This window comes from Ichthyophthirius multifiliis (assembly GCF_000220395.1).
Source record: "Ichthyophthirius multifiliis unplaced genomic scaffold scaff_1120509251346, whole genome shotgun sequence".
Taxonomy (NCBI): domain Eukaryota; phylum Ciliophora; class Oligohymenophorea; order Hymenostomatida; genus Ichthyophthirius; species Ichthyophthirius multifiliis.
This window is the reverse complement of record NW_004085963.1, coordinates 61562-88611: the sequence shown is the minus strand read 5'-3', so window position 1 is coordinate 88611 and position 27050 is coordinate 61562. Positions and strand designations below refer to the sequence as shown.

The following is a 27050-nucleotide window of genomic DNA, read 5'->3' as shown; positions in this document are numbered from 1 at the left end:
AATAAATAAAATACATTTTTAAATTCAATAATTTTTAATTATAATATAACAATAAATATTATTAATATCTTATATAAGAATTTTAATATAAGATGTAAATATAGTTTAAAAATCATAAAAGATCTTTTAATTAAAAAAATATAAAAAAAAACCATATTATTATTAAATTTTTAATATATTCAATACTAATAAAAATTATTAAAATAAACTCAAAAAGTCTCAAATAATTTCCAAACTCCTTTTAAATATATAAAAATTTCATTTGCTCCCAATTTAGATTCTCCATATAATCTATCAACAAATACAATTGGAACCTTTAAAATATATTTTTTTTTAACAAAAAAAAAAAAAACTATGAAAATAGTAAAATACCTCTTCAACATTATATTTATAATTCTTAGCTCTAATAATAATTTCCATTTAAAAAGCATAGCCTTTACTAATAATATCTTTCATTATATTTTAAATAACTTCTTTTTTATAAAGTCTAAAACTTCCAGTTAAATCACTATAAGAAGATCCTAAAAGTGTTTTTGCTAAAAAGTTTGCAACCCTAGAAGTTAATTTTCTGATAAAATCCCAACCGTATACCCCACCACCTACTTTATATCTTGTTCCTGTGACAATATCTGCATTTTTTTCTGCTTATTTGTTTATAAAATAAGGAATATATTTAGGGTGATGTGATAAATCAGCGTCCATTAAAATTATAAAGTTTCCTGTTGCACATTTTAAACCATCCATATATGCACTACCTAAACCTAATTTTCCTGGTCTAGTGTGAAGTATCTAAATTTTATATAGTTTTTTTTTATTAAATATACAAATTAATTTTTATTAAATTTTTTATTACAATTTATCTTTTTTCAGTTTTTGGGTAAATTTTTTAAAGTTATCTTGCAACCTTATTTTTTTAAAAATATAAGTAAATATATTTATTTTACATGTGATGTTCCATCCGGAGAATTATCGTCTATTATTACTATTTCTAGATTCAAGTCACTTTCAATTTAGAAAAGAAAATAATTAAATATAAAAAATACCAAATTTATATTATATAAATGTACTTGTATTATGCCATATCAAACAATAGCTTTATAACAATAGGTAAATTATCTTTTTCATTATATGTAGGCAATAAAATTGAATATTTATTATTTTATGTCATTATAGAATTTAAAATTTTTTATTTTTATTATAAAAAGATATTATAATATAATAAATTTTTTATAATTTTTTTTTAAATTTATTTATTAATTATATAAAAAAAAAATTATAAAAAATATATTAATAAAAATATAAATTAAATAAATATATATATATATATAAATAAAGCAAAAAAATCAAAAAAAAAAAGTTTATTATAAAATTAATTTACAAATAAATATACAAATCATAAAAATTTAATAATTATTATATATTTATTATTAAAGTTAATAATAATATTTAAATTATTATTATTATCATTATTAATATTTTAATATTATTATTATTATTATTATTATTATTATTTTTATTATTATTATTATCAATATTATTATTATAATAATTATTTTTAACATTAATATCATTTTAAATATTTAATATATAAATTTTTTATAAATTATTTAATTTTAATCAATTTAATAGTTTAATTATTCTAATTTATATATATAAATGTATTACTTTTTTTATATATATTTAATTTATATTATTATATATAACAATACTCTTTAAAAAATATGTATAATGTTTTGTTAAAAATTAAACATATATTATATTAAATAAATATATATAAAATTTAAATTTTACTAATTAATTTATATTAAATATAAAAATATAAAAAATATAAATAATAATATAATAAAATATATATATAATAAAATAATAATAATAATAATAATAATAATAATAATAATAATAATAATAATAATAATAATAAATTTAAATATTATAATTTTCATTAATAAATAATAATATACAAATGTCAAATTTAGGTAGAAAAACAATATTTTGTTCTGAAAACCCTTATAAAACGTTTAATCCTCCTAAGCATATTTTAAAAAAAAGCTTTTGTCAGATAAAACTATAATCTGATAATAACTTATAAAAATAACAATTATTTTAATAATAATAATAAAAAATAAGTTAAAAAAAAAGATATGAAACTCCTAATAATAATTAATAAAATTAAGAAATAAGAAGAGGGAAAAAATAGTTTTCCTAACATAATTAATAATATTTAAAATCCTAACCAAGCGATAATCAATCGGCAAAAAGAAATTTTAAAAATCATAATTAAGAAACTAAAATTGACAATGAAAAATAAATTAAATAAAGACCTTTAAATTATTTAAATTCTAAAAATATTTTCAGATTATTTAATTAAAATGATAACATTGTTAATAGCAAATAAATAAGTTAAAGATTTAATCATCCATCAAATATTAATTATAGCTTTTGTTTAGATAAAATAAAATGATTTTTATTATAAATATTAAATTCGAATATAAAAATAACAAATAAATTTTATATATTATAATTTTAATAAAATAAATATTATTGTTATGTAATTATTTAATATTATTAAAAATGGATAATCCTATTTTTATTTTTAAATTTTTTTAATATTTTTTATAATAAAGTAATATAATATAAATTATCTTTTTATAATATTTTAAAAATGTTTAAATAAAAATTGAATATATATTTATTTTTATGAAATTTATCAAAAAATTAATTATTTTATAATTAAAAATGTATACAATAAAAATTCCCTTTTATATAAATTTATTTTAACTAATATTTATAAATATTTTTTTTATTATTTTTTAATTTAAAAATATTTAGAGAATCTTTTTTTTTTATATAAAAATTAATATTCTTATTTATTAATTTAAAATAATTAGATTTTTCTAACTTATTTTAAATTTAGAATTTTGCTATCATAAAAGAAAAAATATTTAAAATAAAAATGATTAACTTTTTTTAACTATAATCATATATTTAGAATAAAAATAAAAAAACCTTACAAAATTAAAAAATTGTTAAAAAAAAATAAATTAAAAAAATAAATATTATGATGATAGTTCAAAAATATCAATTTATTTTATATTTAAATATAATAATTTATAAATTTAAATTATATTATTTTATAATATATAAATAATTTTGTTTTTTTAAGAAATAAATAAATATAAAAAGTATATTTTTTTTTTTTTTTTTGTATAATCTCAAATAAAAAATTATAAAAAATACAAATTGACGGAATAATATATTACAAAATTAAAAATATTAAACTATTAATAATTAGATAAATTAAAAACGAAAAAGATAAAAAAAAAAATAATTAAAAAAGAACAACCATAATTCAATAAAATAAAACTAATATGGAGAAAAAAGAAAAGATTAAAATTGAGTTAGCTATCCAAAAAGACCCGTAATTAAAAATGCCATTAAAAGAAGATAGAAATATTGATAATTAATTTGATTATATCGATTCTGAAAGTAACAATTTAATCCAAAAAAAGAATGAAATAATCAAGATAAATTTAATCGACGAAAACTAACATAAAAAGTTAACATTATTTCAATTAAATGACCTTCAATCTAAATAAAAAACTCCTAAAAGTAAAAGCGATGAAAAATTAAGTGAAATAAAATAAATATTATAAGAATAAGAATAAATATTATAATAATAAAAAAACTTATTATAATCATAAAATGAACCTATATAACGTGATCTTTTTTCCGATGCTGCGAAAAAGTTCATTTAAAATATTGATGCTGATTTAATAAACGCATAAGATAATTCGAAAATGCATGGAATTTTTCGAAAAATTATAATTAGTATAAGAATATAGAAAGTAAAAGATGCTTTAATATAACTTTTATCCTCAAGAAAATACCAAAACTATCAAAAAAATGATGTTTATAAACATATTATTAATGATAATTTAATTATATAGGAAGAAGAAAAAGAAAATGTTATTTTTTCATATATAGAGAATAAAATTAGTATTTTTTTACCTTCATCTAATTAAATTATAATGTGGGATTTTTTCATTTTTCTTTTAGTTATTTTACTCATTATTATTATTCCATTAATTATTGGAGTTAATATTCAAAGTTAACTTATTTTTTTGGAAGTTAATTTGTTCTTTTTCATATTTTTTTTTCTTATTATTGATGTTTTTGTATGTTTAAATACAGCTTATTTTTAATTTGGGAAGTTTATTTATAATAGATAAGAAATATGGAACTTATATAAGAAAAAAGGTAAATATAATATTATTATTTTAAATAAACAAATATAAATTTTCATTTTTGAAACTATAAATCTATTCAAATATTTAATTTTTTTTTTATATATATAACATTAAAAAACAAGACCTATATTATGATTTTATAGGATTAGGTTGCTTAGTAATCGGATAATACATAAATTAATTTTTTTTTTTCTTTTTTTTTGTAAAGATCTATAAAATAACTGCTTTTTTTAAAAAAATAGAAATGCGTTTTGATTTCTCAGCTAAGGCTTAATAAATAATAGGACTAATATCTTTACTTTTTAAAAACATATATATAATTCATACTACATCATGTCTATGGGTATATATTGGTAGATATTAGTAATATTCTTGGCTTCATAAATATGAACTTATGTTTGAAAATTGGTATATTTAATATTTAAATTCTTTTTATTTTAATACTGTTACTATGGTAACAGTTGGTTATGGGGATATTTCTCCTTAAACAGATCTTGAAAAATTGATTTAAATTATTATTATGTTTATTGTTTGTGGAGTTTTTGCCTATTCAATAAATGAAGTAATCTTTTATTTTTAAAAAATACATATATTTTAATAAATATTTGAGGTTGGTAATATTTTTTAAGAAATGAGAAATTAGTTTAAATAAATAAAAAATGATATAAATACTATGAATGGATATATGAGAAAAAAAAAAATCGAAAGTAATCTATAATATAAAATAAGATAATATTTAGAATATTATTGGAGAAATAATGGTTACTATAATTACGAAAATGAATAAGTTATAGTAAATTAGCTTTCTAAAGATTTAAAAAGAAGACTAATATAAGATGCAAATAAAATAGTGATAAATTCAAACATTTTTAAGAAAAATTTCTCAAGTTTTTTACTAGAAAAAATGCCTTATATTATATAAGAAATTAAATATGCGCCAGAAGAGCTTATTTTTGAAAAAAACGAAAATTTAGATCATTCAATTTATTTTATATAGTAAGGATCTGTAACTATATGTACACTTGATTAAAAAAAATAAAAATTATAAACACTTTTTGAATTAAAAAAAGGCGATTATTTTGGTATATTTATATTTTTTTTTCAATTTTAAAAAATAAAATATATATTAAAATAAAAGGAGATATAGAATTTTTTTCTGGTCAATAAAGAAAATATAGTGCAAAAAGTTGCGAATTTACTGTTCTTTTAAGAATATAAAGAAATTAATTTCTAGAAATATTAAAATAATTTGATATAGACTTTGAAAAATTTAGTGAAATAAAAGATATATTAATACAATAATAAATAAAAAAAATACATAAATACTTAGAAATAGAATGTTTTTTTTGTAACAAAAGCCAAAACAAAAATGAATAAAAAATGCATTTTCATAATGAATGTCCGATTGTTTAATAAATATTTAGGAAAAACTTCATAATATAAAGGCATAAATACGATATTGGTTAAAAAGAAAGAGGATAATATGCTAGAATTACTAATAATTTTTAAACGTTAAGAAGAATTTAATAGGTAGAAGGTGACGTACAAAAATTCAAATTTAATAATGAGGAAATAATAGAAAATTATGAAGGATAAAAAAGTATAACAGATAATATATCAGAAAATCTATCAAATAAATCTTTGAATAATATATATTAAAATTATGATAATAATAATAATAATAATAATAATAATAATAATAATAATAATATAATATGATTTAAAATAGTTAAACTTCTCTAGCTTCAAGTTTTTAAACAAATACTTCTTTCGGAAGACTCAAAAAAAGTAAAAGACTTTCTCAATTTGCAAATTCAATCAAAAAAATACCGAAAACCTAAATCATGTTTCACTATTAGAAAATATAAAGAATAGTAATCTTCTGTATCTTGTTCTTCCTCTTCTTCTTATATTTCATATTATGAATCTTCTTCCTAATCTTCATAATGTTCAAGTATTTTAGAAAAAAAAAGAAAAAAAAACAAGTCTTCTTAAATAATAGAAAAAAATACATTATTAATTCCTAAAATAAACTTTTAAAAATAAAGACATTCAACTGAAAATCCTACCCATATGAAATATATTAATATAGAGAAATAAACGTAATCTCCAAGAAGACATTCTGATAATCCAAAAAAAGAATAAAAATAATCTGTTTTTAAAAGAAAACAATAAAAAAACTTTTTTTAAAAAAAATAAAAAGAAATTTAAAAAGAAACAAAAGAAATAATTGAAAAAAATTAAAAAAAATAAAAAATATATACTAGAAATAGAAAAAAAGGAATTCTAGAAATCGAAAAAAATATTGATCATAAATTCGAAACATTTAATGAAAAATTATAAACTATGCAAAATGCTTTGATAAAGTAACATCATAATAATATTTAAAATTAAGGGTAATAAATAAGAAAAAATTCATATTCTAATTCAGAATTCGAAAAAATGAAATGCTTCTAAGCATATTTTAATGAAGGAAATTATGATAAAATACTCAAAAATATGAAGTTAAAAAGAAAAACAGTATAATAAATCAAAATATAACCGAAAGCAAACCTTTTTTTGCAAAGAATTAAATAAAAATTATCATTTTAATAAAAAATGTCATTAAGTAATTATAATAGTCATTGTAAAAATACTTAATTAGAAAATTTTAAAAAATTAAGTAGTTTAGATTTCATAGAACATAATTCCAAATAACCTTTCATAATAAATAGTAAATTAATTATAAACCCTTAATTAGTTCTTATAAATAATAATAAGTATAATATAAATAATAATAATAATAATAATAATAATAATAATAATACAAATAATAAAAATAGTAATAATTTATAATAATAAACACAAGAAGATTATTTACATAATTTAAGTAATTCATAAAGACCAAGAATTTTAAGAAGCAAATTTTTTATTAATGCTATATCTAAAGAAACATAATGATAATAGAAATTTTTATTTTATATAAAAAATAATAAAATATATTTTTTTCAAATATATAATTATATAAATGTTCTTTTAATAATAAAATATAATTGAATATAAAAAAAATTAAAATTTAAAAAGATAAAATATTGAAAAAAAAGCAATGTAACACGGTCGAAAAAAGAAAGATTAAATCCCTCTTACATAAGAACAAATTGCAAAAAACAATGAATAAGCAGATCGAATAACTCAAACAATTTAAGAATTTCTACAAGTAAGACACAATCCTTAATAAAAATTATCCTAAACCTCTTTTCAAATAACAGAATTAATATCAGAAATGTGTTCTGATCTTCCCACAATATACAATTTTAAACGAGAACTATTACTTGCGAATTATCTAACGAAAGAAACTTTTGAAACTGAACAAAAAATAAAAGTACTATAATAAGATTTATTAAAAACAACTCTCTTACTAAAAAAAAGCCCTAAAAGTTATTCTATATGGAGTTATAGATAATGGTTAGTTTTAGAAATAAAAAAACAAGAGGAAAAGATGTAATAAAAGATAGAAAATCCAGTAATAGAATAAGAACTTAAGCTATGTTAAAAAATGCTTTAAATAGACTAGAGGAATTTCCATTGTTGGAATTACCGAAATTGGTTAATAAATGATGTGGAGAAGAATAAAATAGAATATATTGAAAAAGAACTAAAATTTACAAAGGAAAAATACGAAAATGACTTTTCGAATTTCAGCGCGCTTCATTTTCGATAGAAAAATTTGATTAAAAAATATTCTAAAAAAAATGAGAATTTTTATATTTTACCAGATTAAATTATTAAAGAGGAATTCGAAATAATCAAAAATGCTATTTTTATGTAACCAAATGAATAGGGAATTTGGCTTTATCATAAATGGCTTGTTAATTTAATAATTCCATTTAGATTTATATATGCTTTCTATAAATTAAATGAACTTTTTTTGGTGTCTTCTTGTAAAATTTAGGTCTAGAATATTAAAGAAAGTGTAGTTTTAATTGATTTTAATAACAAAAATATAGAAAATTTATAAATAAAGGAAGTTTAAAATCTCTAAAATGATATAGGTTAGGTATTTTTAATCAAGTGTGAATAAAGAGTGAAATAAATAGATATTTAAAGCGGAAAAATAACAGAAATTTTGCAAAAAAAAGCAAATCTAATACCTTCGAAATTCATTTGGGATGAAAAAAATGAAAAATTTATTTTATAAGAAGATAAATTAGATTAATAAAATAATTTTTCTTTGGCAATTTTAGAGGAGGAAATTTAATTTGTAGAAGATATTTTGAAAGATAATTCAGAAGAAAATCATAAATTTGCATAATTTTAAAAAATATATTTACTTTAAAGTTTGATTTAAATAAAAATAGTATACAAATTATATACTAGTTTAAAAGATATTATTTATATAATAAAAAATGTATTAAATATTATAGAAAAATTAGAAATTTTAGATGTTTAAAAGCACAATTATTTAAAAAATTTAAAAAAATAATTTAATATAATTACGGACATATTAGAAGGTAAAAATATTGATGATTAAAATATAATATAAAATTTCGAAACAGATTTTTTAGTTTGTACAAAATATTTAGTTTAGAAATAATAATGATAATATAATATTAATAATAATAATAATAATAATAATAATAATAATATTTGTGATTTTATTTTTTAAAAATTTTTAAGATATTTATTTAATTTTATTTTATTTTATTTTTATTTTATTTTATATTTCTTTCTTTTCTTTATATTTTTTTAATAAAATAAATAAATGCAATTTAAAGATTTTTTAATTAATAATAAGATATGTATTAAAATATATAATTAATTTTATAAAAAATAAATAAAAATAATAATAAATATAAGAAATAATAAAAAATATTATAATAAAACACACCATTATATTTTTAATAAATAAAAAATAAAAAAAAAAAAAAACTATAATTATTATTAAAAATTATAGTTTTTTTTTTTATAAAAAAGTAATCATTTTTTCATGTATCATCTTCTTCTAATTCAATTTAACCTAAAAAAATAAAAATATTAAAAGTATCTTAATTAATAAATATAAAATATATTACTATTTTATTAATTTTCTTAAGAAGGATTAGAATCTATTTAGTTATTATTACTATTATTAAGAAGCTAATTACTATTTTATTAGTAATTATTATCTTAAATAGTTACTTCTTAACTATCTAAGTCTTAATTTTCGTCCAACATACCGAATTAACTATTATCTTCATTAAATTCATTATTTTGCAAATCATTTAACTAATCAGAATATTTATCTTAAAAAGTTTTAAAAGGAGAAATTTTATCACTATCGAAATAAATTTAATAATATCCATTATTATTTAATTCATTTCTAATTACTTATTATGCTTATATACACCTTCTAATAATATCAACTTATGTAATTTAAATTGTTTTCCATTCATTTTCTTTATCATCGCTTTATATATTTAAAAAAAAATATAAAAATATAAAAAATATGTAAATTAACAAATAATCCAATTTTTAGTTTTCTTAGAATTAAAATTCTGACATATTATCATCAGAATCAAAAGATTTATCATTCATTAAAGATTAATAATCATTATCTTTTATTATTTTTAATTATTTTAATTTCCAACTTCTTAGACTTTAATATTCTTCTTAACTTTTAGGAAGTTTAATATTATGATATAACAAAGGTATTTTTTCACTTAGTTATTTCTATTATGTTTATATATATATATAAATATATATAAAAATGTATAAAAAAATTTATATATAAAAAAAAATATATTTAAAACATATAAAAAAATAATATATTATATATAAATAAATATGTATAAAAAATATATATAAAAATAAAAAATATATATATATATAAATATATATATATATAAATATATTTTATAAATATATATATTTACTATTTTTATTCTATAAATTATGTACTCATCAATGTTTATTTTTCTATATTTTTTATAAATTAGCACCATAAATTAATATTTTAACTCATCCAATTAACTATTTATTTATTTCTCATGCACATCCTAATTAAGTATTATATTGAAATATCACTTTCATAGAAAAATTATTTATTTTCAATAATTGATTTAAATAAGTTTTTCATTCCAAAATCAATCTTTATTTAAATTATACAAAATTAATTTATTTATAAATATTAAATAATAAATTAAAATAAAAGTAAATAAAATGATATAAATAATATTAAGAAATATATATACTCTATCATTCTAAAGTTAATCTTTAATTAAAAATTATTTCTTTAAACATGCAAAGTAACCCCTATATTCATGACATTGTTTATCTTTAATTGCCATAGCACATGCATTAATAACATTCTACGATAAGTTTTTATCTTCAAAGCATAAATATTCTAAAATCTAATTCACAGCTTTATAAGATCCTTTTTCTTTACAATCATCTATCATTTACAATATGCTTTATTAATCTTTATAAATATGACTAATATCATCTTTTTAACTATTATTATATAAATTAATATTTTTAGAAAATATACATTATATTTATATATAATATAATATATATTTTAATTACAAATTATAATTTAAATATCCAATTTTAAATGGATTTTTTGGCATAGAATTACAACTCTTAATAAGTAAACTTAGTGTTTACCACAAATACTACTTACTTAAATTAAAATTTTAAAATTATTTATCTTATTTAATTCTATTTTATTATTTCTTTATTTCATCTTTAGAAGGATAACCAATAAGATGTTAATTAGAATATTCCTAATATTTTAAATCTGAATTATCTCTTTAATAATTCCCTTAAGAAGACCCAGACGCTTTTGTTTTTTTACCAAAAAAAAATACAAAATCAATTAATCTAGTAATTACTTATTTTTCCAAATAATAACTAACCACAAAAGGCCCAAATTAGCTTAATCTATAAATAAGTTCGAAAAAATCATTATATTCATTTGCATTTTATATACAACATAAAAGAGAATTTAATAAATTCTCAAAAAGTGTTTTTGGAATAGCTGTATGATCTATGTTTTCTATAGATAATTTTGAAGATTCTAAATTATATACTTACAAAGCAGCTTATTCTAATATTATTATTATATCTTTTTTTATTTACTAACAATTACCCATTAAAATTTCCTTTATTATTACTGGATCACTAAATGCACATATTAACCATTAACAAGTAGGTATATTCTAAATATATATATATATAAATATATAATATATATATATATAAATATAAATATATATAATATAAATATATAATTATTCATTTATAAAAATAAATTTTTATTTTTTATTTTTTTATATAAGTTTTTATATATATGTACAATAATTTTTATTTATATGTTTATATAATACTTTTTAAATAGCCTAAGTTATAAATTTAAAGTATAAATAAATATCATTTTTAGATTTTTCCCTTATAAGAGTAGTAAAGAAATACCTTAGGCAAAATTTGATTATTTCAAAATCGAAATAATGCTTTGAATTTTTTTCCATAATAAAAGGATATTATATTGGAATTAAATTACTATCAATATTATAATCAATAATAATATTAGACATAAACTTCATAAATTCTTTACTAAAAATAATCTTATGTAAATGGAAAAATTTATTCTATTCTAAAAGTTCCTATTTAAAATTACCACAATAAGTTTCCCAATATTAATCTTCTTTTTCGTTTTCTACATCAAGTTCATTTTCTTTGATTTCTTCTTATTATTATTCGTTATTTTCTTTTTTTTGATTTCCACTTTTTTTTTCACTTGGGAAAATTTCAACTTTATCATAAAAAAGTAGATAAGCGTTTCTTATTTTCTATCTATAATTAATATTATCGCCAGCACATTAATATTTCCATTTCTCCTATCCTCCAAAAGCTTCATTAGGAATATTTTTTGGGTCAAAAGGTCTTACTATATTATCATTGAATTCCATCCATCTATTTTCACCTTCCTGATCTCTTTCTTTTATATATGAATAATAATGCCCAGAATCAGCTATTCCCATATGTATTACTACACCATTTAATCTATATTTAAAATAATTTTCTGGAAATTCTTATTCATCTTTATTATATTCTCTTTGTTCTTAATTTTATGTTTTTTATTCCTATATAGGTATTATTATTATTATTATATATAATAAATATTTAATAAATTACTATTTTTCGTAATCCTTGTTAAGAAAATTCATATAAATCAATTTCTTCAGGAAATTCACAAAGTTCATTTATTTTGACTTTTTACATTGTATCAAAATTGAATTCGAATCTTTTCAAAACCATAATTAAATGATTAGGAAGTCTTTTCAAACACATTCTTTTCAAAGCATTTACCTTTTAAAAAATTATATATATTTTTTTATATGTATATAACTTTTATATAATTTATTTTTTTATGTAATAATATATTAAAAATTATAATAAAATATGCTAATAAGATAGAATTTTTTGATTAATTATTTTAGTTTAAATAAAAAATATAAATAAAAAAAATTTAAAAAATAATTTATATAAATATAAAAATTTATATATAAAATTGAATATATATATAGATATAATTATTATTATATATTTTTAAAATATTTTAATACTTTTTTTCCACATTTTTCGCAATGATAAGCATTATCTCCTTCTAACATTTCCCCTTATATTAAAGACTCTAGACTTTATTTAATATTTTTTTTATTTTTAACCTCTAAAGATAGACTAAGGAATGGTTCTTCCTATTCAGAATAATGTTAACAATCTTTAGATATAATTTCATTAGATAAGACACCTCCAAAATGTTATTAAATTGCATTTTAATGTTTAGTATTTTTCATTTAATTTTCAATTTTTTCCATAAAAACATTAAAAAATTCATCTACATCCATCTATTCATAAACATTGGTCGGATTTCCATCAAAATCCTTAAAAGCATTGCAAAACAATTTCGGGTTATAAGCTTCTTTATCACTATATGTAAGAGCAGTGAAAATGCATTTTAATTAAAAAAGTAAATTTTCTTCATTTTCAGTTTTGCCAAATTCTTTATCTTTACAATTTAAAATAGCTTACCTATAAGAAGGAATCATATAAAACTATTAAAGTAACGAATTCATATAACAAACTTTAGTTAAAAAAAATAAATAAAATAATATAAATATATATATATATATATATATATATATATATATATATATTTATATATATATATATATACTGCATCCTAAATTTTTCAATCCAACATATCCAGTAGGTGATTTTTCATTAAATTTAGGTATAATATTCCAATCTCTACTATTTTTGGTTCTCCAATCTCCATTTACAATAAGTGGAGTAATAAAATCAACAATTTTCATTAAAATCTCATTACAGCTTTTTGCAAAAGTATATAATAAATCAAATGCTTATTATCTACTTTCTGAGTTTTTACATTTTGGTCCTTTCATTTTTTTATTATTTTCGTTTTCGGCTGCCGAAGGAATTTCAAAATTAAAATTAATTAAAATTTATACAAAATTATATTATTCGTCTAACTCTAATTTCTTATTGCCATAAATATTAATCAAACGCCTCAAAATACCTAAAATACCAATTAATATATCATCTTTTTCATTCTTAGATCTTTCTAGTGTTTCCCTATTTATAATATAGGAAATTAATTAGTGTTAAAGGACTATATAATTCAAATTAAAGATTTCTTTTTATTAATATTCTAAAATATCTTAACATAATTAAAAGAAAGGGCTTGTTCTTTCTTTGAAATTTCCATAAAACTTACTATTATTGACTATACTGGGTAGTATTTTTTCAAATAATAAAGGCATAAGTAATAATACATTACTTTTTTCTTCAATTTTAATCGAGAAATATGAAAATATATTCAAAATAGCCTACTAAAATAAAACATTATCGATTTCAGTTAAACCTTTTATACATATATCTTCAAAAAGTTTACATTCAAAAAGTTTTTGGAACAAGCTTTTATTTTCCTATTGCATTTTTTACATTATAAAAAAAACATTTTCAACTACTTATTTTTCTACCTAGAAAAATTCAGGGACTTTAACTTCTTTTATTAAGCTCATGCTATTATAATTTACATTATTATTTTTATTTTACATATAATTATTGCTGTTATTAAAATTATTATTACTACCATTATTATTATTATTATTATTATTATTATTATTATTATTATTATTATTACTATTATTATTATTATTCATTTAATATTATTATTGTCTTTAAAATTAATATTTTTGATTTTCCCAATTTTATTTTTCTTAAGCACAATTTTCCAAGTCATTTTATTCTCTCAATTTACAATATTCACATATACACAAAATGCATTGAATTAATTTGTTTAAAAGTGCTTATTATTAGTCCGCTGGTTTATTTTCTCTAAATAATGTTTAAAATGTGATATCTGTGCATTATAAATAATATTGTATTATTTGTATTAATTTTGACACAAATTTTTTTGATAATGCACTTTTTATTATAGTCATATCAAGATATATTAATTCCTATATAAGACTATTTAAACCTTTATTATTTATGAATTTTTCTTACCTTTTATAAATAAAATTTTTTTTAAATATATATATATATATATATAAATAAAAACCATTATATGTATTATCTATTTGACGATAATTCTTCGATAATATTCAAACAATATAGCTTTTTATGAAACGTTCCTTTAAATATTTACTACCAAGGTTAATCTATGCATTAAATACTTTATTTTATATGTTCATTTAAAGGTAATTTCATTAATAAATCCCATAGATTATTATGACATTCCTCTAAAAAAAATAAAATAAATAATTAAAAATATACATAAATAATATATATTCATTATATATATATATATATATATATATATATATATATATATATATATTTATAAACCTGAAGCGAAATTCTTTGATAGAATATCAAATAATAAATCAAAATATTTAATATTTTAATAGATGTGATTTTTTGGGTGATAATTAGCTTCTTCATCAGAAATAGGCTTTCTTCTTACAATAAAATTAGTACTTAATTGATATTTTTTAAGTGTCTATTCATCATCATCATTATCTACAATTTCTTATTTATTTTTACATTAAAGTACTAAAGCATTAATTGGAATTCCGAATTCTTTACTAACTTTTTACTTTATAATTGAAAAAGGATAATTAATATTAATTCTTAATTCTTTTTTAACATTATCTGGAATTAAAGTAAACGATACATTCAAAAACCCAGATTAATATTAAACTTATTATTATAAATTAAACTCATTTTCTAAATTAACTCCTTCATATTTATCGAAGAAAATCATCAATAATTTAACTGTTTTATCAACTAAAAATGCCTAAGTTTCATTATACCCTTTATTAATTAAATCCATGCATCTTTCTGTGAATTCTTTCATATAATTTTACTTAAACTCTAATTATTTATTATTTATATGTCTCATATATATATCCGTAAGTAAATCCGAAGCACCTGCGACCACATTTTTATTCGTATTTTAAATAAAAATCTACCAAACACATTCTTTTCCGATTAAATTATTTGAAATAATTATAAATTTTCTAGGATTAACAATAGAAACATCAATATTTTTATGTTTTGAATTATATGTTTTAAAGAAAATATAGAAAATATTATATAATTCAATACTCATAGTATAATAATTAATTTTGGTATTATCAGAGAATATATTAATAAAAATATGCTAAATAAGTTCTTTTTTAAATATAGGAGAAATCCTTAAACTATCATACTAAACTGAGCTCTAAATAACACTCTAGCTTCCTTTCAATGAACTCTTAGTAATCCATTCAAAGAAAAGAATAGTTTCTTATTAATTATTAGCATTATTAACAAATAATTCCCATAAACAATCAAATTCCGTATTTTATAATTTTACTACTTTTTTAAAATGCGATACTATTTTTTCTAATAATTTAAGTCTTATAAATATATTTTTCTCATGAGAATGTTTTCCTTTAAGAATTTATTAAATAAAAAACTAATTATTTTATATCTATTATTATTATTATTATTAAAAATTATTTCTATTTTCCTTAAAGCAAATACTTTTCATATAACTCTTCAAATTCTTAATAATAACACCTACGATATTATATTTCTCTTACATTTCCCCTAATATACTCTCTGTATTTTAACAATAATACCCTTTAATGATTCCGTCCAAAACACAACAAGCTTAATAGCAATTTTTTTCTTCAATTAACAATTCTAGACATTATTTGACATATTTTTTTAATACAAAACCTGCTTTTCCATTTTCAAGCATTTCTTAAAAAACACTCAAAGAACAATCTAATAAATTACTATTTAAATGTTCTTCTTATAGATATTTCCAAACAATTTCCATACAATATAATTTATTCTCGTCTTAATTTTAAATATCAATTTCGTCTTCGTATATATTATTATTTTATAAGCAAGGGAATACTATATCTATTGAATTTTTGAAAAAACCTCTCATTAATTACAGTGCAAGTTCATTTATTTCATTTAAAGGAATTTATTAAATCTTCAAATGCATCAAATCTAGGGCTTTTACGCTTAATTGATCAGTAATCTATATAATTAAATCATAAATAGCACTAATAATAGCCTCATGTTTATCCACAGCACATTATTTCCATATAGTTTCGATTAAATCTAGTTAAAAAACTTATTATTATTTACACATAAACCGTATAATTTCATGACATCTTCTAATAATTTCGACATGTAAAGAATTTCCAATTAAAAACTCAACTATATTCTTTTAAACGAGATAATTTATTAATTCTTAACTATTTATTTTCCTATAATTTAATATTTATTATTAATTTTATTATTAATTTTATATCATATATTATTATTATTAATCTTCATTTATTTTTTCATTGTATTTTACATCTTCTACAATTTCGTTAATATCATTTAAACCTTAAATTTTCTTATTTAAATATTAAGAACTTAATAATTTTAAAGCCAAATCCAATTCCATGAAATCAATTACTTTAAAATACTAATCTTCAAATGAGCAAAAATCTAACAATTTTTGTAAAGTTTCTTTTATTTCTTTTATTATTTATTAATCATATTCCTTTATTTCTTTCTAAGATATTAGATTAAACCTTTAAACAGTAAAATTTATAAGTCTTTCAATCAAATTCTTCATATATTGACTATTTAAACCCTGTAAAGCATAATATATTATTTAAATTATTTAATTTAAAGCTTCCAATGGTATTTGTTTATTTTCATTTGTAATTATGTTCAAAATTGCTTCAAGTCCACCTTTACCCCAGAAATAAGAACTAAATATAGGTATAATTTCTTCTTAAAGTTTTTTCCTTAATTAATCTTTATAACATTATTTAACAAATTAATTATTTTCATCTTACATTTCTTCTTCATTTTCTAAAAAAGTTGAACTTTTTATTTTAATATTGTTAATATTTTCTAATTTTTGTAAAATTTTATTTTTATTTTCTTTGATTAATCTCCATTAAGTCTAATTATATTTATAAATAATATATATATATATATATATATATATTATATATATATATATTTTTACATAATAAAAGCAACATTAATTTAATAATAAACGATCGACTTATCCAAATATATATAATATAATTTAAAAAATTTCATAAAATGAATAGGCTAAAGCTACTTCTATATTGTTAAATTATGTATCAGGATTAGTTTAACCTAATTAGTACTTTTTTTATTATAAAAATATATATTATCAATTATTAATTTAAATATTATTTATATTATAATTAATTAAATGAAAATATTATTTTTATTTTTATTCAAATATAATTTTATCATTAATAAAAAAATAAATATCATTATATATTATAATAATAAAATTTATTATTATTTTTTTTTTTGTTACGTTATTATAATAAGAAGGAAAATTCATTAAAAATTAAATAGTTATTTCAATATGGCTTAAAATACTAGTAACACTGATAGTAAAATAAGCATTATTATCTTAAAAAGAATTTAATTATAATAATTAATCTATAGAACATAAATATTTTCCTCTAACCAATTAATTAAATTAAAAAGCAGTCATTTATGAAGGGTCATTACTTTTAAAAAAATAATTTACATCACTAATAATCTTTATTTTTTAAAAATTTAAAAATAGCATTATTATTTAAATATATACCTATTGAATTTCTTAAGGATTTCTATTATTTCTTACAGCATTTCCTCTATGACCAGTATATCCTTTAATTTATAAAAATTAAATATATTTAAGAAATAAGAAATATTAAAAAAAAACATATTTAAAAATAAATAAAAATTATTTATATAAATAAATAAAATATATATATATATATTTATATATAAATATTTCTCTATTTTCTATATAATTATCTATAATATTTATTATAATTATTTATTATTTAAACATAAAATAATAAATCTTATATCACAAAAAATCTTTTAATTAAATTATTTTTTTAATTACCTTTTGTATTTTTTCTAAAATGAGCTAATTTATTACTATTAAATGAATAAGTCTATATAATATTAATAAAAAAATTGATAAAAAATTATTAATATTATATAAAGAAATTAGATTATATAAGTTAAAAATTTTATAAATATATAAATAAATTATTTTTTTCTATATAAATTATATTATTAATTTTTTGTTTTTGTACTTCATCCCATCTACTAACCCATCCATCATATGTCACTGTTACTTTTTATATATATTTATTGACATTAATTATTTATCCAACTCGCCATTCGCCTTATGAATCTTTAGCATCAATATATAAATCTTTTTATAAATAATTCAAAATTTAAATCTTTTCATCCTTTTTTAAAATTTTTAATAATTATTATAATTAGAAAGTTTATATTTCTTTTTTTTTTTTTACCTTTTATTATTGTTAATTTTATTTGTCTAACTCCTGCTGTTTATTATCTTAGTTTTATTCAATATTCATTATTTTTAAAAATTCTATTTTTATATTATTAATTTATTTTTTATAAGATTTTTTTTTTTTTTTTTTTCTAATATATATTTAATATTTTTTTTTTTCCTTTTAAAATAAATAATCTATTTATACATTTAATATATTTTATTTATAAAATTTTTTTATTACCAAGAATTAATATAATATTATATAATTTATCTTTATTTAAATAAATTAATTTTAAAAAATTATATATGTATCTTAAAAAGATGAAGAAAATAAAACTATTGTATTTAACAAATATTTATATTTTATTAATTTATAAATTTATTAATAAAAATTTACAATAAAAACTTATAATTTAATTTTATTTTTAAAATTTTTTTTCTTTATATATAAGAAATTAAATATCTATAATAATAAAAATACTAAAAAAATATTATTGATGATTCTTTATGAAATAATAAAATAAGTATATAGATTTATATAGATATATATAAATGTATATAAATATATAGATATATAAAGATATACATAAATATAAATATATATAGATACATATAAAAATAGATATATATAGATATATATAGATATATATAGATATATATAGATATATATAGATATATATAAATATATATATATATATATATATATATTGATATATATTTATAACAATTTGTTATTTAAATTCAATATATAATTTTTATAAATTTTTATCTTAATCTTCAAAAAATATTAAATCTGTTAAAAATTACTAAAGAAAAAAAATATATTTATTAGTTTTATTCATTTTATAGATATATTTATATAACAAACATTAAATATAATTAAAATTAATAAATATTTTATAAAAATACAAACAATATTTGTTCATAATTAAAAATATTAAACATATATTTGTATATTTTATTAATATTATATATACTATTTTATAAAAAATATTTAAATTTTATATTCTAATTAGTAAAATAAGTCAAATAAAATGTTAATAAATAAACTAAGGATTTTCTATTAAAAATTTAGTTTTTGAATGCATATAATATTTTAAATTTTTAATACATATTCTTTTATTATTTAAACTATATTTATAAATTATAAAACACTATTTTTTATTTTTTAAAAAATTAATAATTTATTTTTATTCAATTTTTAAATAATATAATTATTATAATTAATTCAAAGTTTTATTTGTATATATCAAATACACAATATATATAGAAACTATATATAATTTATTTTTATATTTATAATTGATTATAATTTTTTTGTTTTAATATATAAAAATATTTTTATAATTTTCATTTTTTATTCAATATAATTAATGTTTATTTGTTTATTATTAAAACTTACTATAAAAAATAAATGATTAAAATAAAAAATACTTTTAAAAAACTAATTTTTTTATAAAATTATCAAAATATTAATATCTTTAATTTTAATAAAAATATTTTAATATGAATTTAACAAAATAAAAATTATTCTAACAAAATATTAAAAAAATGAATGTAAAAAATAAAAACAAATAATAATATTTTAAATCTATACAAAAAATAAGATATCTTTTGAAGGATGTTTTCATGGAAATTTAGAAGAAGTATATAAAACTATGTAATATATAGAAAAGGAAAATAACATAAAATTAGATGCATTAATAAGTTGTGGTGATTTTCAAGCAATAAGAAATACAGAAGATATGTATTCAATGAAATGCCCCGAAAAATATTTAAAAATCGGAAATTTTTATTAATATTATTCTGGTTAAAAAAAGGCTCCATACCTAACCATATTTATAGGAGGCAATCATGAAGCCTCAAATCACAGCCGTGAATTATATTTTGGAGGCTGGGTAGCTCCTAATATATATTATATGGGCTAAAGTAATATAATAATTCTAAAAAAAGGCTAAAATTAAATCCGTTTAGGTGGGATTTCAGGTATTTATAAAAAATTTGACTTTTTAAATAGCAAAACTGAAAAATTTCCCTTTGATAATAATTCTATAGTATCATGTTTTCATTAAAAATAATTAGATGTATTAAAATTGAACCTTTATTAGAAAAAAATAGACGTTTTTATATCCCATGACTGGCCTACTTAAATATATAATTATGGAAATGCAAAGGAATTAATTTATAGAAAAAACATTTTAAAGATGAAATATATTCAAATACATTAGGATCTCCTCCTTTATTATATTTACTTTAAAATTTAAAACCGTAAATAAATTATATACATATATAATTAATATTTTATTCTATTATAAAAATAATTAAAAGAAATTTTTGGATTTCAGGACATCTACATTGCAAATTTGCGGCTATTTTTCCACACCAAAATAATGGAGAATATACCAAATTTTTGGCTTTAGATAAATGCTTACCTGGTAAAGATTTCCTTTAAGTTCTTAGTTTTGGAGATTCTAATATAGATGATTAAGAAAGCAGCTAAATTGAAATGTTTTACGATTAAGATTGGTTAGTTATTAATAAATATACTGCAGAATATATTTAGTTGAATAAATTATAAGATTTTTATGATATTTAACATAATAATAATAAGTAATTTTTTTTATTTGGTTTATAATAATTATGCATATTTTTATTTTTATTTTTGTTTAATTATTTAAAGAATAAATCTCAAAAATAATTAAGTTTTTGATTAATTGAGAAAAAATATAGAAAGCAATAATTTTTTTGAGAATAAAGAACTTAAAATTCCAAACAATTTTAAAATTATTACGTAACCTTATGTAGAAAATGAAAATAAAGATTAAAGAATATATAAAGCTTAAGAAAATTTAGAATTAAATAATTAAACTAAATAATACTTAGAACTATTAGAAGTTGACATTAAATAATTTAATAATATATTATTTTATAATGATAAAAGTATTTTTTTATTATTATAAAAAAAACAATTATTTACATTTTTTTTTTTTGAAAAAAATAAATAAATAAAAGGTGACTTTTAAGTAAATTTGTAAAATTAAATTTAAAATTCTTAATAAGTGTAAATTAATAACTAAAAAATACAATAAGTTTAAATAAATAAAGATGAAATTAATTTAGATGATTTAGATGAAGTTGAATAACCTTAAAATTAAAACAATAATAAAATAACTTAAATAAATATGGACGAAATTCCTTTTTTAAAATGAAAAAAATTAATTATTTCTTTATTTCAATATATAAAAAATATTTTGTAAACATTATTTTTTATTTATTAATGAAATAATTTTTTTTTTTTAAAAAAAAATAATAATAATATATATATATATATAATATAATTTTCATAATAAATAAACATAAATATCTTAAATTATAAATAAAAATAATTAATATATAATAATGAAATATTAATAATTATTATTCTATTTATTTTATTTCTTTTACATAGTTAAAACAAAAGAACTAAATCCAAAAAAAGTTGTTCGTGCAATAAATGCAGGTTCAACCATAACAAAAATGTCGACATAAGGCTTTGTTTTTTAAAAGGTAAAAATAAATAAAATAAAATATAAAAATTTATAACAAAAAAGGATCAAGGTTTTGATGAGGATACAAATGCAGTTGAATATTCTGGTAGTTCAACAAATCAAATAATAAAATATGCAAAAGAATAATATGTATATATGACTGAGAGACATGGATATTAAAGCTTTAATTATTAATTAAATATAGAAGAGGAAGGAACATATGTATTAATTTTAAAGTTTTGTGAAATGTATTTTGATAAGAAAGGAAAAAGAGTTTTTAATATAAAATTTGGAGATAAAACAGTTATTTAAAGTTTAGATATTTTTGCAAAAGTAGGTAAATATGTCGCGCATGATGAATATGTAGAATTCAGATATAAAAATTAAAAAATATTTTTTAAAAATTAAAATTGTAATAATGCATTTATAGATGGAAAATTGCTAATTACATTCGAAAAAACAGATAAAGATAATCCTTTTATCCATGGTCTTGTATTATTTCAAGGATCTTTAGATTGTAATATATAAAAAATAAAAATAAATAAAATATATAAATATATAAATATATAAATATATAAATATATAAATATATAATTATATTTTTATATATTTATATATTTATTTTTATAGAAACTGACTTTTATGAACTCGGTGCCTATTAATAATTATGGGAAAAAAAGTATTAATTGGAAATGAAATTAAGATTAGAATAATAAGCTAAACTTAAAGTTTCGAAACTTAAAAAATAGGAAAAAATTATTATTAGAAATGATCATTAAGATATTGAAGATGATTATGAACAAGTTTTTATTTCTAAATAATAAAAATTAATTTAATTTTTTTTTTTTAGATTGATGTTAAAGAGAAAAAATTTTCAGTTAAAAAAAGTGGATTTTCAATAACATAATTTTTAATGACACCTATAGGTATATTTTTTATGGGAATCGTATTCTTTTTTTTATGCGCTGTAGTTTATTTTTTCATATAAAATTTAGAAAATTATGTAATTCTTATTTTTATTTTTTTATATTATTTATTAAGATATATATTTTTATAGTCTGGAAAATAAAAAACAGATTGAATAATAAAAAGATAAGTTTTATTAATATTATATTTTATTTATTATTTTATTTTTTTAAATTATAGCTCTACAATTTTTTTAATAGAAAGTTATTAATAATAGCTTTATTTTTTTTTAAAAAAAACTATATAATTTATTTAATCCTAATATATTTAATAATTAATAAAATAAAAAATTAAAAGTTATTAAATTGTTAAAAAATTTAAAAATTAAAAAAAATTCAAAGTTTTTTAAATTAAAATATTATTTATATTTCTGATATATTTATAAAAAAATCAAATAAAAGAAAAGAAAAAAATACATAATAAATAAGCATTCAATTTATAATAAAAGTAAATAAAAATTAATTTACTTATAAAAAAAGAAATATTATTATTTATGAATAAATACTTTAAAAAACAAAAAAAAACAAAAATTATAAAGAAGTACAATCAATACCCTTAATAAAAAAGAATAATAAAAAAAAACAAAAAAAAAACAATAACAACACTCAAAATATGGGCAACAAAATAAATTTTCAAACCCAACTCAAACAAGACATAAATACTGAGGAATTTTACATAGGAAAAACATTATCAAACAACGACTATTAAAGACATACTCAATAAAATAAATAGTCAGTATACAATAAATACTGTCAAATGACTAATTTTTGTAGCGATTACAAATAAACATATGAATATTAATAAAAGTAAAAAATTTCTAAAAACCTTGCTTAAGAAAAATTATAAATTTAAAAAGCCACATGTTTAGGTTGTATGTTACATGAATAAGAAATGTATTTTGATTGTAACGAATTAAATATAAACGTTGACCAAACCAAACCTAAAGGTCGTTTAACGAATACTTCAATAGCTTTTTTAGCCCCTTCTGAAATAAATTTTTTTAAAAGCAGTGCCACTAGAAATGTATCTGCAATTCGTTTTTTTTAAAAAATGGGGTCAATATAAACATATTAGATGAAGAAAGAACATCCCCTCTACATGTAGCAAGTAGACATGGGTCAGTTTAAGTAGTCGAAGAACTCCTTATTAGTGGCGCAGATTGTGATATTACAGATGTAGCAGGATGGACTCCTTTACATGTAGCCGCATTTTTCTAAAGGGATCTGATCTGTGAACTTTTATTGAAAAAAGGTGCCAAGTATAACATGAAAAATAGAGATGGATAGATACCTTTTCAATTGGCAAGAAATAAAAAAACTCAAGATGTTTTTTCGAGATTCTTTTAAATAGAAGAAAAATAGTTCGAAATAAAATAATAATAACAAAAATAAAACATATATGAGTTTTAAAATAAAATAGAGAAAAATAATCTCCTTTAATTTCCTATTTCATAAAAATAATAATAAGAAGAAGAAGAATCTCTCGAAAATTACAATGAAGACGAAATCGAAGAATAAAAATATGAACATTTCATAATTAAAGACTCTATGTAAATAAATAAACCAAAATTTTCATAAAAAGAAGAAAATAATAACAACATATTTTATTTTTAAAAAAAAAAAAATTAAAATAATAATAATCTTTTAGAAATAGAAGAATAAAAGGAAGAAAATATTAAAAAAAATTCCAAAAATACACGCATAAATATCTCAACAGACCTAGTTTTTTATAAAAGCCATTAATAAATTTTATAATAAAACGAAAATTTTCTCTTTGAAGATTCTTCAAACAAAGACTATTTAATTTCCCCTAAAAAACAAAAATATAACACTTATTTTAACTCATTAAAAACCCGTCTTTAATTTCCTAATAATATAGAATATACACACAATAATAACAATATTTATAAAAACAACGATATTTTCTATACATAATCCCCTAAAAAAAAAAAACGTAGTAATTCCCTATATTTATCCCCTTCACCAACAGCTTATTTTTTAAATTCTTAAATATCAAAAAAAATTGAAGAATTTGATGAATCCAATATAATAATGGACGATTTCGATTAAAAAGATGATATTAAAATCTAAGAAAGTCTAAAAATAAAAAAAAGTTCGTTAGAAAATTACTACAATGATTCTATTTATGTTGTAAAAAAATAAAAAATAAAAGAATATCTTTAAAACAATTAAAGCATACCTTTTAAACTCAAAAACATCTACAATACACCATGCGATCCGAAAAAAGACTTAGACTTCAAAATAAATAAAACATAGTCATCTAATGATCTGTAAATATAATAAATCTAAAAACAATAATAATATCAATCTTTATAATAATAAAATCAATAAAAATAATAAAATTAATTTTAACTTATTGAATAATAATTATAATAAAATTAATATTCAAGTTTTTAATAATTATAAGTTTAAAAAAATATTTTATTAATGTCCCCTGCTCCTTCCACGAACAGTATTTTTTTATTAAATAGGTAATAATTATCTATATAGAATATTATCATTTACGAATAATAATAAAATATAGCAACTATATATAACAATACTGAGTTAAAAAAAGAGCAATATGGATTTGATTTATCCTAGAACATACTCGAACTAGGAATTTCTTTATTCAACTCAAGTCCTTTAAACGGCCTAGCTTTTTTAATCCTTTTCCAATATATAAAATAAGGAAGTGAGGACATAGTGAAATTTCTAATGTAAAACTAACAAAACGTAACAAACTATTTATTAAAAAAAAGCCGATAATCAATCACATAAATTCTCTCAGACGTCCGTCTTTAAGAAAACCAAGAAATTTTATACTACTACAGCACTTTTTTTAACTTCCAAAGCAGTAATTTTTGCAGTGCATTAAGATAATACGTACAAGACCTCCAATTAGTAAATGATCCTGAAAAAATAGACGTTCTATTGAGTTATTTTGCAAAAAGGTTTTACTTATAAAATCAATAATAATAAGGACTTTTTGAAAATGCAGATTCTGTACATATGCTTGCTTTTGCGACTTTTATGCTTGATATTGACGTCTATTTTAATAAATAACCTAATTTATAAAAAACAATATAGGAGTTTTAAGAAAATATACAAAATATTAACGATGGGAAAAACTTCTCAACAGATTTCATAAATAATATTATCGAAAATTTACTAGATAATAAAATCACACATATAGTATCAGATTAATTAATAGAAAAATAAAAAATTCACTACTTTACGGTCTTTAATCTTCTTTTGTATGAAAAAGCTTCTATATATGCAGTTATTGAAAACACGAAAAAATAAAAGGAAATGATAATTTTTATTATTGATAATTTGGCAATTGTTACTAGTAAAAATAATATTTCGTAAGTTATTTCTGATATTGTTATTTTTTCAATGCTTAGTGTTGTTG

General features: G+C 17.0%; 4 protein-coding genes across 4 annotated transcripts, besides 46 other annotated features; 2 read left to right on the top strand and 2 right to left on the bottom strand. All coding sequences in view use genetic code 6, as the record gives it.

Annotated features, from left to right (window-relative positions):
- Positions 1 to 121: 121 nt before the first annotated feature.
- Positions 122 to 1168, bottom strand: IMG5_186300 (hypothetical protein; the record flags this gene model as incomplete). The annotated part of the gene is made up of 5 exons (XM_004027240.1): positions 122 to 314; positions 373 to 789; positions 854 to 904; positions 945 to 1002; positions 1068 to 1168. 5 exons carry the CDS (start codon positions 1166 to 1168, stop codon positions 210 to 212), a joined length of 732 nt encoding a protein of 243 aa, XP_004027289.1. The 3' UTR covers positions 122 to 209.
- A 92-nt stretch (positions 1169 to 1260) lies between these two features.
- Positions 1261 to 1322: a microsatellite.
- A 128-nt stretch (positions 1323 to 1450) lies between these two features.
- Positions 1451 to 1554: a microsatellite.
- Positions 1555 to 1800: 246 nt separating this feature from the next.
- Positions 1801 to 1869: a microsatellite.
- Positions 1814 to 1920: a microsatellite.
- Positions 1831 to 1921: a microsatellite.
- Positions 1922 to 3030: 1109 nt separating this feature from the next.
- Positions 3031 to 3055: a microsatellite.
- Positions 3056 to 3083: 28 nt separating this feature from the next.
- Positions 3084 to 3147: a microsatellite.
- Positions 3148 to 3634: 487 nt separating this feature from the next.
- Positions 3635 to 3704: a microsatellite.
- Positions 3705 to 4167: 463 nt separating this feature from the next.
- IMG5_186290 (hypothetical protein) lies at positions 4168 to 5966 on the top strand (the record flags this gene model as incomplete). Its single annotated transcript, XM_004027239.1, has 2 exons — positions 4168 to 5329; positions 5386 to 5966. The coding sequence occupies 2 exons, from the start codon at positions 4168 to 4170 to the stop codon at positions 5964 to 5966; spliced, it is 1743 nt and encodes a 580-aa protein (XP_004027288.1).
- Positions 5892 to 5963: a microsatellite.
- A 413-nt stretch (positions 5967 to 6379) lies between the features above and the next one.
- Positions 6380 to 6442: a microsatellite.
- Positions 6380 to 6443: a microsatellite.
- Positions 6433 to 6475: a microsatellite.
- Positions 6476 to 6498: 23 nt separating this feature from the next.
- Positions 6499 to 6553: a microsatellite.
- Positions 6554 to 6995: 442 nt separating this feature from the next.
- Positions 6996 to 7088: a microsatellite.
- Positions 7089 to 8815: 1727 nt separating this feature from the next.
- Positions 8816 to 8872: a microsatellite.
- A 34-nt stretch (positions 8873 to 8906) lies between these two features.
- Positions 8907 to 8947: a microsatellite.
- Positions 8915 to 8951: a microsatellite.
- A 98-nt stretch (positions 8952 to 9049) lies between these two features.
- Positions 9050 to 9098: a microsatellite.
- Positions 9056 to 9093: a microsatellite.
- An 823-nt stretch (positions 9099 to 9921) lies between the features above and the next one.
- On the bottom strand, positions 9922 to 15838 carry IMG5_186280 (ubiquitin carboxyl-terminal hydrolase family protein, putative; the record flags this gene model as incomplete). Its single annotated transcript, XM_004027238.1, has 10 exons — positions 15141 to 15838; positions 14854 to 15034; positions 14434 to 14798; positions 13444 to 14073; positions 12833 to 13350; positions 12402 to 12575; positions 11594 to 12349; positions 10753 to 11425; positions 10457 to 10656; positions 9922 to 10353 (listed from the first exon to the last, which is right to left on the bottom strand). Exons 1-10 carry the CDS (start codon positions 15694 to 15696, stop codon positions 9922 to 9924), a joined length of 4485 nt encoding a protein of 1494 aa, XP_004027287.1. The 5' UTR covers positions 15697 to 15838.
- Positions 9949 to 10134: a microsatellite.
- Positions 9998 to 10119: a microsatellite.
- Positions 10080 to 10134: a microsatellite.
- Positions 10724 to 10784: a microsatellite.
- Positions 11420 to 11496: a microsatellite.
- Positions 11427 to 11497: a microsatellite.
- Positions 11430 to 11496: a microsatellite.
- Positions 13378 to 13442: a microsatellite.
- Positions 14369 to 14466: a microsatellite.
- Positions 15040 to 15077: a microsatellite.
- Positions 15063 to 15137: a microsatellite.
- Positions 15489 to 15530: a microsatellite.
- A 1234-nt stretch (positions 15839 to 17072) lies between the features above and the next one.
- Positions 17073 to 17129: a microsatellite.
- A 636-nt stretch (positions 17130 to 17765) lies between these two features.
- Positions 17766 to 17820: a microsatellite.
- A 173-nt stretch (positions 17821 to 17993) lies between these two features.
- Positions 17994 to 18062: a microsatellite.
- A 482-nt stretch (positions 18063 to 18544) lies between these two features.
- Positions 18545 to 18604: a microsatellite.
- Positions 18551 to 18606: a microsatellite.
- Positions 18569 to 18676: a microsatellite.
- Positions 18677 to 19497: 821 nt separating this feature from the next.
- Positions 19498 to 19530: a microsatellite.
- A 138-nt stretch (positions 19531 to 19668) lies between these two features.
- Positions 19669 to 19861: a microsatellite.
- Positions 19679 to 19866: a microsatellite.
- A 368-nt stretch (positions 19867 to 20234) lies between these two features.
- Positions 20235 to 20316: a microsatellite.
- Positions 20317 to 20888: 572 nt separating this feature from the next.
- IMG5_186270 (pyridine nucleotide-disulfide oxidoreductase family protein, putative) lies at positions 20889 to 24863 on the top strand (the record flags this gene model as incomplete). Its single annotated transcript, XM_004027237.1, has 9 exons — positions 20889 to 21129; positions 21372 to 21411; positions 21472 to 21673; positions 22156 to 22174; positions 22592 to 22689; positions 22734 to 23187; positions 23301 to 23473; positions 23521 to 23596; positions 24493 to 24863. 9 exons carry the CDS (start codon positions 20889 to 20891, stop codon positions 24861 to 24863), a joined length of 1674 nt encoding a protein of 557 aa, XP_004027286.1.
- Positions 22063 to 22105: a microsatellite.
- Positions 23190 to 23270: a microsatellite.
- Positions 23226 to 23299: a microsatellite.
- Positions 23258 to 23292: a microsatellite.
- Positions 24864 to 25795: 932 nt separating the features above from the next.
- Positions 25796 to 25844: a microsatellite.
- Between the last annotated feature and the right edge of the window lie 1206 nt (positions 25845 to 27050).